This window comes from Phaseolus vulgaris, chromosome 9 (assembly GCF_051622355.1).
Source record: "Phaseolus vulgaris cultivar YP4 chromosome 9, ASM5162235v1, whole genome shotgun sequence".
Classification (NCBI taxonomy): domain Eukaryota; kingdom Viridiplantae; phylum Streptophyta; class Magnoliopsida; order Fabales; family Fabaceae; genus Phaseolus; species Phaseolus vulgaris.
Genome location: NC_143506.1, coordinates 10,383,680 through 10,399,240, shown reverse-complemented (window position 1 = coordinate 10,399,240; position 15,561 = coordinate 10,383,680). Strand labels below are relative to the sequence as shown.

The 15,561-nt window shown below is 28.0% G+C and overlaps 2 protein-coding genes across 2 annotated transcripts; both read left to right on the top strand.

The window, feature by feature from the left end:
• The first annotated feature begins 1,689 nt into the window (after window positions 1-1,689).
• On the top strand, window positions 1,690-3,925 carry LOC137822585 (UNC93-like protein 1). The gene is made up of 2 exons (XM_068627495.2): window positions 1,690-3,239; window positions 3,500-3,925. Exons 1-2 carry the CDS (start codon window positions 2,077-2,079, stop codon window positions 3,732-3,734), a joined length of 1,398 nt encoding a protein of 465 aa, XP_068483596.1. The 5' UTR covers window positions 1,690-2,076; the 3' UTR covers window positions 3,735-3,925.
• Window positions 3,926-13,952: 10,027 nt separating this feature from the next.
• Window positions 13,953-14,706, top strand: LOC137821236 (uncharacterized). The gene has a single exon (XM_068625736.2). It carries the CDS (start codon window positions 14,163-14,165, stop codon window positions 14,550-14,552), a length of 390 nt encoding a protein of 129 aa, XP_068481837.1. The 5' UTR covers window positions 13,953-14,162; the 3' UTR covers window positions 14,553-14,706.
• Window positions 14,707-15,561: the final 855 nt, after the last annotated feature.

Below are 15,561 nucleotides of genomic sequence, written 5' to 3'. Positions count from 1 at the left end.
TGTGTTTTCTTCTTGTTTCATCCTAATTTTAAAAGTAGCATATTGTATTTTAACATTGTTAGGCATAAATGAAATCATATTAGTTTGGTAATTGAAATTAATTTGGATCTATTGTTAAACATGTTGTACATTTGCTATCAAGCTCGTGTAAGCTTTCCTCATCTTCTCATATGCGGTTAAGAGATAGTAAAATTTAAATATATTTTTTAACATTATTTTACGTTTATCATTATATTGAAATTTGAAAAAACTAATTATATTATAATTTTATTAATATTAATGTTCTAAGTGAAATAAAAATAAAAATAAAAGTATAAATGAATGCTTGATATTTTTAACAATGCTTTATAATGTTGAATAAATATAATAAAGAAGAAAAACATTCCTTTCTGTTATTTAGGCAAAGAAAAAGTGAAAAAAAAATCTCAATATTAATTATTTTTTTTTCTTAATATAAATACAATATTGTAAAATAAATTACATTTCACCCCTATTTTTTTTAATAAGTTCCAATTAATTTTTTTTAATAAATTCATAAATATGTTACCTATTTATTCCAATTAAAAATTAGCACATCACAGTTTTTTAAACAGTATTCAAAATATAATTATCACATTTAAAATATTAATTTATTATATATTTTAATTGTAATTTAAAAAATTTATTTGACATGAAAAAAAAATTCTATGAATTAGAAATGGTTATTTATATGCAGCAGTGTAAACTTTTTGTATTATCAACAAATAAATAAATTATGATAGGCCTGACTTTAAGGTAGTTACTTCAGTAATTCAATTCAATAAATATAAGTTATTTTAATTACTTTATATGTTAATTTGACAAAGTTAGATAGTACATGAATTTATACATTACAGTAGCTGATGGAAATAAGTTAGTTCATAAGTTATTATTATTATTTTTCATTTTTGTTATTGTTAATTATTTAAAACTTATTTTTATTATTGTTAATTATTTAAGACTTTTTTTTATTCTAAATAAGTAATTTTTTATTTCATTTTATTTTTATCAACATGTAAAGTAGTTAATTTTATTAAACATTTTAATTTAGCTAACCAGCTCTATGCTCTTAACTTTACTAGTTTATATGTTTCAAATAGTTTTTTAAGTTAGTTTTACCAAAATGTTAGGTTATTAATGATGTGTCAACAATTTACTCTAAACTAAATTCATCAAAATATTAAAAAATGTTTCTTATCCATATCTGTCACCGTTCATTTACGGATAAAGTTTGTTTCACACTCCTCTTTTTCTTTCACTTCTACACCGCAACCATTTTTAATAATAAAATATTATATTTAATTAATAAAAATAAAATAAATTTAAAATAAAATAATAATATTATTGGTTGTCAAAATATATTATTCTTAGTTTATCTTTATATTTTCATGTATATTTTTAATTTCCTTAACCGTGTATCGATTTTTATTTATAGATAACTTATATCAAAATTTAAATTATTTATTAACAAATCAAAAACATAAATAATATATTTATTTAGCATTACTTTTAATTTAAATATAATTAATATATTTAAAACGTTCATTTATTATAATTTTTTATCATACAAAAAATATTTAATCTAAAAATGTTTGTTTCTTTCCAGTTTATTTTATTTTCCAACAAAGAGTCAGAAAAGACTCTAAAAAGAGCTTGACTTGTGAATGATGTGGAAATTATTTCATGCAGAAGAAAGTAAACGAAGAGAAGAAATCCAGTTATGAACTTTTCGTGATCCGAATCTGCAAAGTGGAAAAGGCTCCTGAATCAAATGTTTCATAATAAACAAATAGTTTCAGAGTGAAGAAAACGGCCATTTCCGCTGAGTGAAAGAGTTTGCGTAAGCATCTTCAATGCTTCTCTCTTTCACTGACCTGTGGCAACCATTTCAATTGCAAGCTACAGACAAAAGAAAATTACTCTAAATTTGTCCTATTATGGACCCCAGTTTCTTGTTCCACACCTCTTCTACTTAAACTCTTCCATTCCCTCAAACAATCATCACTATTTTTCTTCTTCCCCTCTTTCACTCTCTGCCCATTCAATCATCCTTTTCAAATGGGTAATCCCGAAAATGAAGATTCAAACCCCCAGATTCCCGAAAACGCAAAAAGTTTTAACCTTTTCAGGTACAATTCGCCGATCATTCAGATCGTTCTTATCGGGTTGGTGTGCTTTTGCTGCCCCGGCATGTTCAACGCCCTCTCCGGCATGGGTGGCGGCGGCCAAGTCAACTCCACCGCTTCCAATAACGCCCTCACCGCGCTCTACACCACCTTCGCAATCTTCGGCATCCTCGGCGGCGGCATCTACAACATACTCGGACCCCACCTCACCCTTTTCGCAGGTTGCTCCACCTACGTCCTCTACGCCGGCTCCTTCTTGTACTACAACCACTACCAGCACCAGTTCTTCGCTATCGTCGCCGGCGCCGTTCTTGGAATCGGTGCCGGCCTCCTCTGGGCGGCGCAGGGCGCCATCATGACCTCCTACCCGCCGGAGAATCGCAAAGGCACTTACATTTCCATCTTCTGGAGCATTTTCAACATGGGGGGTGTCATCGGCGGTTTAATTCCCTTCATCTTGAACTACAACCGTGGCGACTCTGCTGCCACCGTCAACGACGGAACCTACATAGGTTTCATGGCTTTTATGTCCGCTGGGGCCGTTTTGTCGTTGACCATTTTGCCAGCCAGCAAGGTTGTTCGAGATGATGGCACTAGGTGCACTCGCATGCTGTACTCCAATGTGACAACTGAATCTTATGAAATTCTGAAGCTTTTCTACAATTGGAAGATGCTTCTCATTGTTCCCGCTGCTTGGTCCAGTAACTTCTTCTACACCTACCAGTTCAACCATGTCAATAAGCCGCAGTTCAATTTGAGGACTAGAGGGTTCAACAATGTGTTCTATTGGGGGGCGCAGATGCTGGGTTCGGTTGCGATTGGTTATGTGATGGATTTCAGTTTCAAGAGTCGCAGGAAAAGAGGGGTTGTGGGAGTTTGTGTGGTTGCTCTTCTTGCCTCTGCTACATGGGGCGGTGCACTTGCGAATCAGATTAAGCGTGACCTCGGTGTCATCATGGATTTTAAGGACTCTGGTTCTAGCTATGCTGGACCCTTTCTCTTGTATTTCAGTTTTGGCTTGCTTGATGCCATGTTCCAAAGCATGATCTATTGGGTTATTGGGGCCCTCGCCAATGATTCTGAGATTCTTAGCAGGTATGTAGTACATATATAGCAGAATATCTTGCAATGAGTATTCATTTTCAGTTAACACTCATAAACAAATATCTCTTCCTGATTTTGCTTGTGTTCAAGAATCAGGATTTCATTTCAGAATAACCATCTCATGATCCCTCATGCTTAATTATTTGATTATTTTTTCTGTATACAAAAAGGTGTGCAAGTAATTGAGAATATACTCCTAATAATGCTTGAAAATTGGGAATGAAGTATTGTTTGTGGTTATGGTTATGCAGGTATGCTGGGTTCTATAAAGGCATACAAAGTGCAGGGGCTGCAGTGGCTTGGCAAATTGATAACCACAACGTGTCAGCTATGGCTCAGTTGATTGTGAATTGGGTGATGACTACTATTAGCTATCCCTTATTGTTGGTTCTGGTTGTGTTGGCTGTGAAAGAGGAGAACAAGGGAGAAGAGGAACAAGCAAAAGAGGTTGCACCTTCATGGGCTGAAAATGGCGTTGTCCATTGATATCTTAACTGTAAAAGGGAACTGCAACTTTTGTCTGTTTTCTGTTGTCTCATGGTTACCATCGTCATCACTTTTAATACTTCAAATTGTTTGAAGATTGGTTTGTGTGTGTTCTTGGAACTCGCTCGTCTGATCCGTAGCAGAAAAGTAAAAGAGACAGATTAATGCAATTTATATTGCAGTTTCTATAATTATTGCCGGATGGACTAACACGTAACGCAAGACGAATAAATATTTGTCTCACTGTTTTAAGTATTTTTGAAGAAAAAGAGAAAAGGAAACCTAAAATTTTAAACAAATAAGGTAAAATGTTTTTCGTACCATGGTTTTAGCAATTTTCAATTTTAGTATAAAGATAAAAAGTTAACTATTTGTTTTTAACCCATTCTATTAAGTAGGCCGTTTTTTTCTGGACGTTGATAATTAAATGCCTGTATGTATTAATTATATGTTTGACAAGCTTTAATATTCATACAGTATGTATTTGGCGTGGTAACTTTTGAGGTGTGAGTTCATCTGTGCAGAAGAGATGTTCACAAGTCAATAGGACTATATTGAATGAGGGAAAGTATTTTTTAAGATTTGTATTTATAGATGGTAAGAATTTGATATGTTTCTCTATAATTTATAATTGTATAAATAGAATGTTGAATTTTGTAAGAGCCTAGAACCCGTCCTCACTCACCATTTTTTTTCTTCTTCTCTATCTCTCTTTCTCTCTCTAAATCTCTTCCTTTTTTCTTAATTTTCTCTTTCAATCTTTATTTATTTTAAAATATGATCAGACCACGTTATAGTTGACGAATTAAGAAACACTTTTATCTGATGAGATTTTTTTTTCAAACATAATAAGTTCATTTTTACTCTAAAAATTCTTTATTCTCTATTTTTGTTTATAATTTAGTCATCAATTTTGGTGGGTTCACTTTAGAAGATTAATTCTCTCAAATTATTCTACTATAAAATGGATTTTTGTTTTGTTTGGATAATTTGTATTAGGTCCGTAAATCTTGAAACTTATCCAGTCTGGAGAATAAAATTATAGAAGTTCCTTAGAAAGCAAACAATTAAGATAAAAAAAACTAGATTTTTAATTTTTAGTAACACCCTAGGTTAGAAGATCTCAGTAAGTGATCCCAGTATTCAATTTCTCTTGTAGAAATGTTGTGTGTTTATATAGTGTGTTGTTTGTTTATATAATGCGTAGCATTTTTCAATTTTAGTATAAAGATAAAAAAAAGTTAACTATTTATATTTCACCCATTCTATTAAGTTGGAATTTTCTTGTTTACGTTCATAATTAAATGGGTGTATGTATTAATTATATGTTTGACAAGCTTTATACAGTATTTGGTGTGGTAACTTTGAGGTTTGAGTTCAATAAGACTATAGTGATATTATAGGAATAAATGAATATTAAATATTGAATGAGTGTAAGTATTTTGTATTTTTATTTTATATAAAAATCTCTTTTGTTACATATCATTATGTAACTTGAGTTAGGTTCACACCTAACAATAATCTATCTCAAAAAAATATTATTAAGAAAATATAAAATATAAAAATATAGAGGACTAAGACAAAATTCATATGTTAAAAGAAATATACATTGATAAATTATATTTATTCATAAAGAATTTTTAAGAAAAACAAGATGAAAGTCTATTTGAAAATTTTCATATATATATTAAGAATTTAATATGTGTCCTTACAATTGTATAAATAGAATGTTGAATTTTATAAAATTTATTAATTTAATATGTTAATATAAAATAAATATTATCAGCAAGTCTTTTACAAAAATAAATATTAATAATTCAATCTTTATGAAAATAAATATTAACAATCCAACTTTTACTTTTACCTATGGAAAGATATCCATAATATTAAATGGATATTGTTGGATCGAGTAGTACAAATATATTTAAATAGTTTTTATTTTAAAATAAAAACATTTACCACTTTTTGTTGAGAACTGGTAAGTTTCATAGTGTGCAAAGAAAAAAAAAATCAAGAGAATAAGCAAATAAAACGAGAAGCTTTTTCAATTTCAATCTTTCTTAGAGATTTGTAAAGAAAGTTTTAATATATATATTTATATAATTAATTATTTATATTACTTTCTTATTTTTTTTATATTTTAAACACAAGTCATTATTCATTTTTATTTAAAATAAAATTACATAATTAAACTTAATATAATAAAAAATATTAAATATTAAATGTTAAATAAATTTATGTTATAAAAAATATAATAATTAATAATTATTATAAATTATAATTATGAATAATAATAATAATAAATAAATTTATAAAATAATTAAATTTATAAAATAATTATATTAATTATAAAAAATAAAGATAAAAATAATAATGTTATTTAATATAAAAATAAGTTTTTATTAAATATTTAATTTTTTTTTATCAAAATTTTTATCGTTTTGTATTTTTTTAAGTTAGTTGTAATATATTATCGAAAATAATATTTCAAGATCACTGAAAATAATATTTTAATTAAAAATAATTATAATTTGTAGATAAATCAATTAAATTTTTTTTTTTAACAATTTTTAAATACAATGATAATTTTGTAAACCTACATTTTTATCAATTAAAAAAATATAATTTTAATTATATCTATCACATTTCTCATCATCTTTTATAAATTTTTCTACACTTTCTACTTTATTTACCTTAATTCAAGTTCACTTCTTTTATACTTTCTCTACAAATCATCTCAAATTCACTCCTTAATCCAAATTGATCTTAATAAATCATATTTTCGTTACATATGTATATTTAATGACAATTAAATTAAAGAACACAAAAAAATATTAATAGTAGGAAATATTTATTGGATCCATTTATTTTATGAGTACCTTCTTGTTTTGTTTTTAAAAATAATAAGATGAAAGTTAGCACATGAAACAAATCCAAAATCTTTTTATTTTTATTATTTTCTAAATTTAAATTACTAATAAAAGAAGTTACTAATAAAAAAATTAAATTATCAAACTATTTAAAATTTATATCACAAATCTAATTAATAAAAAAATGTGCGCGCGCCCCATTATGAGCTTATTTTTGTAATGTGTTCATTTATTTATTTATTTTATAAAAAATTTCAAAAACGAATTTAGAGATGATGTACGACAATTTATAACAATTTTTAATCATAAAAAATTTTATAATTTTAATAAATATATTTACCAAAAATGTTATAGAATATAAAAGACTAAATGGTGTGCAATTAGAAGTAATAAAATATTATTAAATTTAATGTCATGACATCTTTAATAAGGATAATTAGAAGAATGCATTTAGACATTGATAGATCAAAATGTGATGAACAAAAATAATAAAATGTTTCTATACTAAAAATAAAAATGGACAAATTTTAATGTATGAGCATTAAAGCATATTAAATAAATATTAATAACGAAAGTAAACTTATTGTATGAAAATCATTCAACTTTTGTTATAGTAGTAAAAAAACAGATATTGTGAACTTTATATTTATTTAAAAACATATTTTATAAAAAAAAAATATAACATATGTACAGTCTCAATATTTATCCAGTATTTACTGTTTGATTATAAAAATAATTAAAAAATAATAAATAAGTTGACGTAAGTGAGTGTTGGAATATTTGATAAAATGATTGATTACTCAAATTGTGAATATCTAACCAATGTTTTCTTTTAAGAAAATAGCCAAAGTCTTAAAACTTTAACTTTATTTAGCAATTTACTAAAAAATATAAGTTGAAAAAGAAGGCACTTGCTTGATGTTGATAGAAGGATTGCTTGATGTTGATAGAAGGATTTTTCATGTAAATGTATAGTGATGAAAAAAAAGAAAAAAGAAAGTGGTTGGCTAAGGCATGTTTGGAATTAATTGTTCTCATATCACATCACTTTATTGGAGTGTTTGGATTAGAAACATGATGTGTGAAACTAGAAGGGAGTAAACTTTGAGTGATTTGAAATGTATAAAGAAATTGAGGTCATTTGAACCACAACATGTAAACTCAATTTTAAAAAAAAAATTGACGAAGATTGTGAGAAGATTATGAGTGATGTGATAGTTGTAAGAAATTTTTTAATTTTTTTAAAACATCGAAGTTTATAAATTGACCCTTATATTTAAAAAGATTTGATTAATAAAACATGAGATATTTTCCGTGTAGATTTGAGTTAATAAATTTTTTGTAAATTTTTTTTATATCGTTGAATAATTATTATTGAAAAAAATACAAAATAACTATCGTTGTCGCAACATGACAAATTTTCATAAAATATTTTTTTCCATTATAAATTAAATTATAATATTAAAAATTATAAAAATATTAAAAAATAATTTGATATAAAAAATATTTTTTTTAATTAATAAAAAAATATAATATTAAAATTAATTAAAAATAAACAAATATTGCTTATTTATATATAAAATCTATTTTGAAATATTATTAATCAAATATTTCAGTTAAAAAATATAAATCATCTAATTATAAAAAAAATATTAAAAGTAAAATTTAATAAATATAAATCGTACTTAAATATTTGTAATTATAAAAATTTAATCAAAAATATCTTTGTATTAAATAATAATATTATTTTTTTATATTTTTTTATAATTAATAGTATTATTATATAAATTTATATTTTTATCATAAATAATTATATTTATTATTATTATTTTACAATTATAATTTTATTGTTATAATTAATTATTATTATTATTATCATTATTAAATATTTATTATGATAAATAAAAATGTAGGTATAAGTGTTTCTAAGTATAAGAGGTGTTTCTTTTTGGTTAATTTTATACAATAACTATAGTGAAAAAAATATATTTATTTTTATTGTTTTCACTTTATTATTTAATAATTTTAACTCACATATATTTATTTTTTCTTTGAAAAAATAAGAAGAAGAAAACATTACATACACATTTTTTGAGACATAAAAAGTCATTTCTTATTACTGAAATGTTGTTTCAAAAAGTGAAAGGAATCATGCATAGGCATAAATGAGGGTGAGGATTTTTAAGAAGAGGTCTTAAAAATGAATTAGATCAGAGGAAGGGAGATCTTCTTCTGCATCTTTTGGTTGTTCTACCTTCTCTTCATCCTTTTCATCTTCCTTCACTTTCTCCTCCTCTACCAGACTCTCTTCCTGTTGGATCATCTTCTCCTCAGGAACAACATGTATCTCATCAACATTCTTTGGTGTGGAGGGAGTCTCAATTGTGACCTCTTTTTGGTTCTTAGGACCACTCACACAACCTCCCATTATAAATTTAATTCACTGAATATGAATGAAGGAGGAGTGTTTGTGATTCAAGAACAAAGCACCACTATGAAGATAATGCTGAGGTCATTGATAATGTTGCCCATACCCTCTTATTTATACCTATCCGGCTCTCAATTTTAGGAGCACTTTTTGCCTTCCAATACCAATTTAGGGGAATTTTGAATCTTTCCTATGCCAACCTTGCTCTTGGAGTTGGTAATAATGTTAAGTTTTAACTATTAACTATTAACCTACTTTTATGAGTTTGTTCACACCATATATTTTTAGGGTATGTTGTAACATAAACATTTTTCTCAAAATTACTATTACATTTTTTTTAAGTGTTTACGACTAATCCAGACTAAATTAAGCTACTTATTAAATATCATACCACTTTTTAATATAGTTTGTTCCTAATTTATCAATGATAGTGTCATTAAGGCAACATAAATTGCATGTTTCATATCTAAAATTCTTTTTTTAATGTATGTATTAACTTAGGGTTACACATGCAATCAAATGTTTTCTATATAATTTAAAAAAACAAATGTTTTCTATATAATTTTAAAAAAAGTATATAAGGTTGTTTTTATGAAGTATAAGCAATATTATTGTTCTCGTGTGAAGATTGGGGCCTAGAGAACTATTGGGAGGATTCTTTTATCTTCTTCTACCGTCGGTCGTACTGTTCTTAAACTACCTACAAAAGACACTCCGATACTCAAGTCAGCAAAGACGTTTGGTACTCAATTCTCAAAGCACTGTATATGATGATGTACCTGATTCTTGGAATATGTGCTATTTATATTAACTTTGATGGACTTTCCTTATTGGGTCTGGTTAAGGATTTGGACTGTGTTTAAGGTGCATTACCTAGCTCCTAATCATGGATTAGCTTCACTGACCTTGGTTGAGCGTAATTGGACTTGAGCTATCAGTTGACCCATGGGACGTGGGCCTTGACTACATTCAGCCGACTCAATGATGGGGACCGAGACGTGTTATCAGTCGTACGACCCACCGGTACACTTGCCCCCCAAGCTCGAAGATGGTTAATCCGAGGATGGTTCATAGAAGAGTGCGTGAATTTTATTGATTAACTATAGTAAAATTTGAAGTGCGTGACATTTCATGTCCTCGGTACAGTTTTGTCCGATAACCACTCTAGGTGGTAAACCCCCCAGTTGCTACTTCTTGGATGTTAACTTGCCTTCCTTCCTCCTTGTGTCGCTCCTCATTCTCCAGACGAGGTCTCCCTTCTGGAAGCTCCTCATTCGGACCTTCGTGTTGTAACGTCTTGCCGCTCGAAGTTTGCATGCCGCCTTTCGGATCTTGTTTTGTCGCGGAGCTCGCTGACCAAATCTAGGCTGATCAAAATACTCTTTTCGTTCAAGGTTAGATCGAACATATGCCTTCGGATGATAGACTCGCCTACCTCGACCGAGATCATTGCTTCGGTCCCGCATGTTAGGTTATACGGTGTCTCTTGGGTGGACATCTGGGGGTGCAATGATATGCCCATAAAACTTCTAACAATTCTTCAGTCCATCAACCCTTTGCTTTTTTGAGTCGCTTCTTCAGTTCGTTCAAGATGACCTTTTTGGCAGTCTCGGCCTGTCCATTGGTCTGAGGGTGTTTGACCGAGGTAGTTATGGACTTGATACCGAGGTCATCGTAGAAGGATTGAAGTCCTCGGCCGATGAACTGTCGACCGTTGTCAGTTATTATTGTGTGCGACACGCCGAACCAATACACGATACTTCGCCATACAAAGTTCTATATGTTCTTGGCGGAGATGAATGTGAGTGACTCGATCTCGATTCATTTGGTGAAATAATCGATTCCGACTAGAGAGAATTTTGTTTGTCCCTTTCTTGGAGGAAAGGACCTAGATGTCCATCCGATAACATTCATCCCATAACTTAGAAAAAAAATACTTTAAGTTAAAAAATATTGGGTAGACTCTTCTTGTACGTGACAATAGTGGCTCGGTTTCCTTCCACCACATTTCTTCTTTGAATACTTTTTACTGTAGACAAATTGTTTGTCAATAATCTCCAAATTGAAAACTTACTACTTCGAAAGTATTTTCCAAAACATGAAAATTAAATGGTCTTGAAAGTATTTTTTTTGGAATATTAAGAAAATAAAAATGTGTTCTAAAAAATGTATTTTGAATTATAAAGAGAGTAATATGAAAACACAATTTTCTTTTACATTTTGAAATGTGCTTTCTAATATACATGTGTTTTCTTAATACTAGAATGATACTTCATAAAACATGAAAATGCAATGGTGTTTTGTTAAACACTTTTTTAAAGTGTAAGAAATATAATTTTTTTTATGAGATTATTTTTTAAAAGACATTTTTAACCAAATATTTATGGGAAAAAATCAATGGTGTTTTGTAAACTACTTGTTTAGAGTGTAAAGAAACATAAAAAAAGGTGTTTATAAAATTATTTTATAAAAAGACATTTTTAACCAAAGATTCTTGAGAAAGAAAAAAATATTACATTGTGATAGTGAAAATATCTAATTTAATTGAAGAGAAACAAATTTGATTTGAGTTAATGTTTTTGACAAAAAAATATTCAGAAGGTTTGGGAGTGAAAGCATCAAAGGCATGTGGTATAAAGGATCGAAGGTAAGGAGATATGAATATTTTGAAAAAAAAAGAAAAAAAATAAAGGTAAACATATCATTTTAAAAAAAATACAGAAGGGTAGTATAGATAGCAAAATTGGGGAGTGTAAATTGCATAAGCCTATATTTTACTCTCATGATTTATAAAAAAATATTTGTATGTACACATCGACACACGAGACGTAAAAAAAAAGAAAAAAAAAGTATCACTTTAAGAAAAATAGAAAATTTTCATGGTCGAAATATTGTTCGTATGAAGTTTTTCAAATAATTATATTTTTAAATAAAGGATAAAGATATAAGTAGAAATTTTTGTATTAAAAACTTATAAGTCACTTCTTTCCTTTAGAGTGATCAGGGTTTAGGGTAGGTAAAGATAGAGTTCTACTTATTTCAATGACAATTAATATTTCATCTTTTCTAACACGTTTACATAATGATATTTTATATTTCATCATTTAGTCATTTAGTGCTTCGATTTAGATTATTCTAAAAATTAATTCTTCTAATAAAAAGTGATATTTAACATAAGAACCAAATAACAATAGAATCATTTTAAAAAACTAATTTGCAAAAAAAAAAGACAATCATAATATATTAGTAACATAATTAACATTGACGATTATAGGAGCGTGAGGAGTAAGAGTGGAATGATACAATTGTGCAACATGATACCGACATGACTTTCAATTGTAAGAACTCTTAAAAGTAACGATAAAATAATTTTGGTTTGCAAATAATTAAGGATTAAGGTTCAACTGAAATGACTTAGATGAGACTCTCCCGAATTAAATGAAATTCATAAAGAAGGCAAGTGAAGTACGAAATTTTGTAAGAGAAGTATATTTTGTGTGTGAAGATGGATTATTAATAATGCCTTGTGAGAATGATGGATTCTAACTTTGTGAGATTAAATTTTTATGAAGAATCCAAGAGAAATTTAATTCCACAAAAATGGTAATTTTGTTATTATGATAATTTAATTTATATTTTTGAAAAACTAATATATGTGGAAAACTTTTGTCATCACCCATTACTATTTTGACATTACCAAATATATTTACACTACTAGAAAATTATTAAATAAAAATCAATTTTAGAAACTAAATATAACTAATTGTTATATTAACTAAATTAGATACTATTTTAGAGACTAAAAAATTATTGGTTTCTAAATTAATTTCTATTATTGATCAATAGTTTCTAAATTTGTATCTAATTAACTACCAATGTTTTAACTACCAATTATTTAGATTTTAAATTTGGTAGCAAAAACTTTGGTAGCTAATTAGATACCAATTTAGAAACTAATAATCAATAATAAAAACTAATTTATAAACCAATAATTTTTCTAGTCTCTAAAATTTATTTAATTTAATCAATATATCAACTAACTATTTTTTGTCTTTAAAATTAGTTTTTATTTAATGATTTTTTTAAGAGTGTTATTTTAGTAGATAACACCAAAAATTTCAATTAATAATACGTAGATTTCCCATAATTATATTCTTGGAAACTTTGTAATTATCCATTATACAATATATGTGAGAAATACTATATGAGAAATACATTTTTTACCCATGAAAGCAAATTCCTGAGAAATAATACATGCGTAATTAATATTTTTTTTGTAATGATATGTTTGTAGGAAATAAGATGTGTTAAGAGAAAGAAAAGAAAGTATTCAATGAAAAACGTGTTTTTATATATCAACATTCTACTTAAATTTGGATTGGATGATCCAATTTTGTTTAATTAACTTGTAGACAATATATAAATTTTAGCATAATTTTTTTTTCTTGACTTTTCTATAAATGTGTTTTCTCCTAATTTAAAACTTTATGTATTAAAACACAAAATCGCGATTAGGAAAATCATCAAATGAGATGGGATTATCCTGGTTTAGTTTAGTTATTTAAAATTTAAAAACTTTAAATGAGTGTGTATTAAACATTAAAAAAAGTTATCACTTACAATTATTCATTTAACTCGAATAAAAACATTTACTACGCGTCTCGAAAAAAAAAAACGATAATGGATATCAAGTGATTTTTAATATATCTTGTTTACTAAGCATGGTTACATATTTTAATACGTTATAGGAAAAATTAATGGTAATTAATGATAATTAAGTTTTATGATTTATTTTAATTATTTTCACATGGAGAGTGTATTTATTAATATTATTTATTATTTATTTTTGATATTCTTGCATAGATTAATTTATTATTAAAAAGACTTTGATAGTACCTGAAGAAACAGCAAAATGAATGATGAAGATTGACATTGTAAGAAAGAAAGGTGCAGAGTAATTCATGTAGTTCAACCACACACTCTCACCCCTCCATTTTCTTAACCTATCTTACAAACTCGATCCAACTTTTTCTCCTTCATAAGTACGATTCATTTCAAACCCATTTCAATTCTCAATCCATTGTGTTCTCTGATTCCTCAGGCGAGCTTTAAGCTCGCCTCTCCCAGATCATGGTCGGAATCTTCAAAACCTTCTACTTCTCAGCCGTCTTCATCGCCGTCTTCGCCCTCCAGCCTGCGACAGCCCATGACGTCGACTCCACGGTTCTCCGGTTGCCGTCCCAGGTCGCCGTTGACGAAGGGCAGAAAGTGTGCAGCGGGGTAGCGCCGTCGTCGTGCCCCGTTAAGTGTTTTCGGACGGACCCCGTTTGCGGAGTGGACGGCGTGACGTACTGGTGCGGGTGCAGCGAAGCCGCGTGCGCCGGCGCACAGGTTGCGAAAATGGGGTTCTGTGAAGTGGGGAATGGTGGTTCCGTCCCTCTGTCTGGTCAAGCATTGCTTTTGGTGCATATTGTGTGGCTCATCGTACTAGGTTTTTCCGTCTTCTTTGGTCTTTTTTGAAAGAGGATGTAACACAGTAACAGTAGTATACATACGCATAGTAGATAGAGTTACATTCTGTATGACTATGTCTATACGATGCTTATGGCTATTTTGTTTTCTAAGGAATGTTTTAATTTGTCGGAGAACATCATAGAATTCAGATTTTTAGACACTTTGGTCCCTTATTTATTCTTCTCTCTGAAAATGCAGTGTTACATTACTGTCACGGTTGATCAATTTCCCTAAGAATATATTGTGTTTTTGGAATGAGAAGATTACTTGTTTATGGGACCACTTTCTCTGCCAATTTACCAATCCATTCCTGGGTAAATTCCAGAATCAATTTTTAATTTGTGCGAGAATTAATAGAAAAAGGATATCCAAAGGTAAAGAATGTTGAATAGAAAAAGAAAATTACTTAAATACTTGTTGTGTAATAAAAGTGAATACTAAACAGGGAATGTGTCTAAGTAAATGAATGAAGTGAATTGAGCATCATTGTGAATTCGTGGAATCAAACACTCATAACATCCAAAATTCATCAAAATCCTCACACTTAGAAGGATGTTTTCAAGACTAAACTTCACGTGGAATGAAAAATATTTTTGGATTCGATAGTATAAAGTGCTACTATAAGAGTGTTTTTCGAAATTGTAGTATAAAATTCATGTTTTTTTAATCACGAGTTACATTTCGGAAACACATATCTAATGGAAACTTAGACCTTGTGTATTTGTATTTTTTTATTTTTATTATTATTATTTGTATTATCATGTATTTATATTAATTTAAATTATAAATATATGTGTATTTATTAAATATCAAATTATATATATATATTTAAAAAAAACATTAAATTATTTTTTAAAGAGAAGACCAAATAAAAATAAAAATTAATATTTGAAATTTGTTTTAGATATTATTCAAAAGAATAACATTATTCTTAACCAATATCTTCATTAATTAAATTATAACAATAATCAAATTATATAAAATATCATTCATAATTCTTTTAATTTTAAAATTT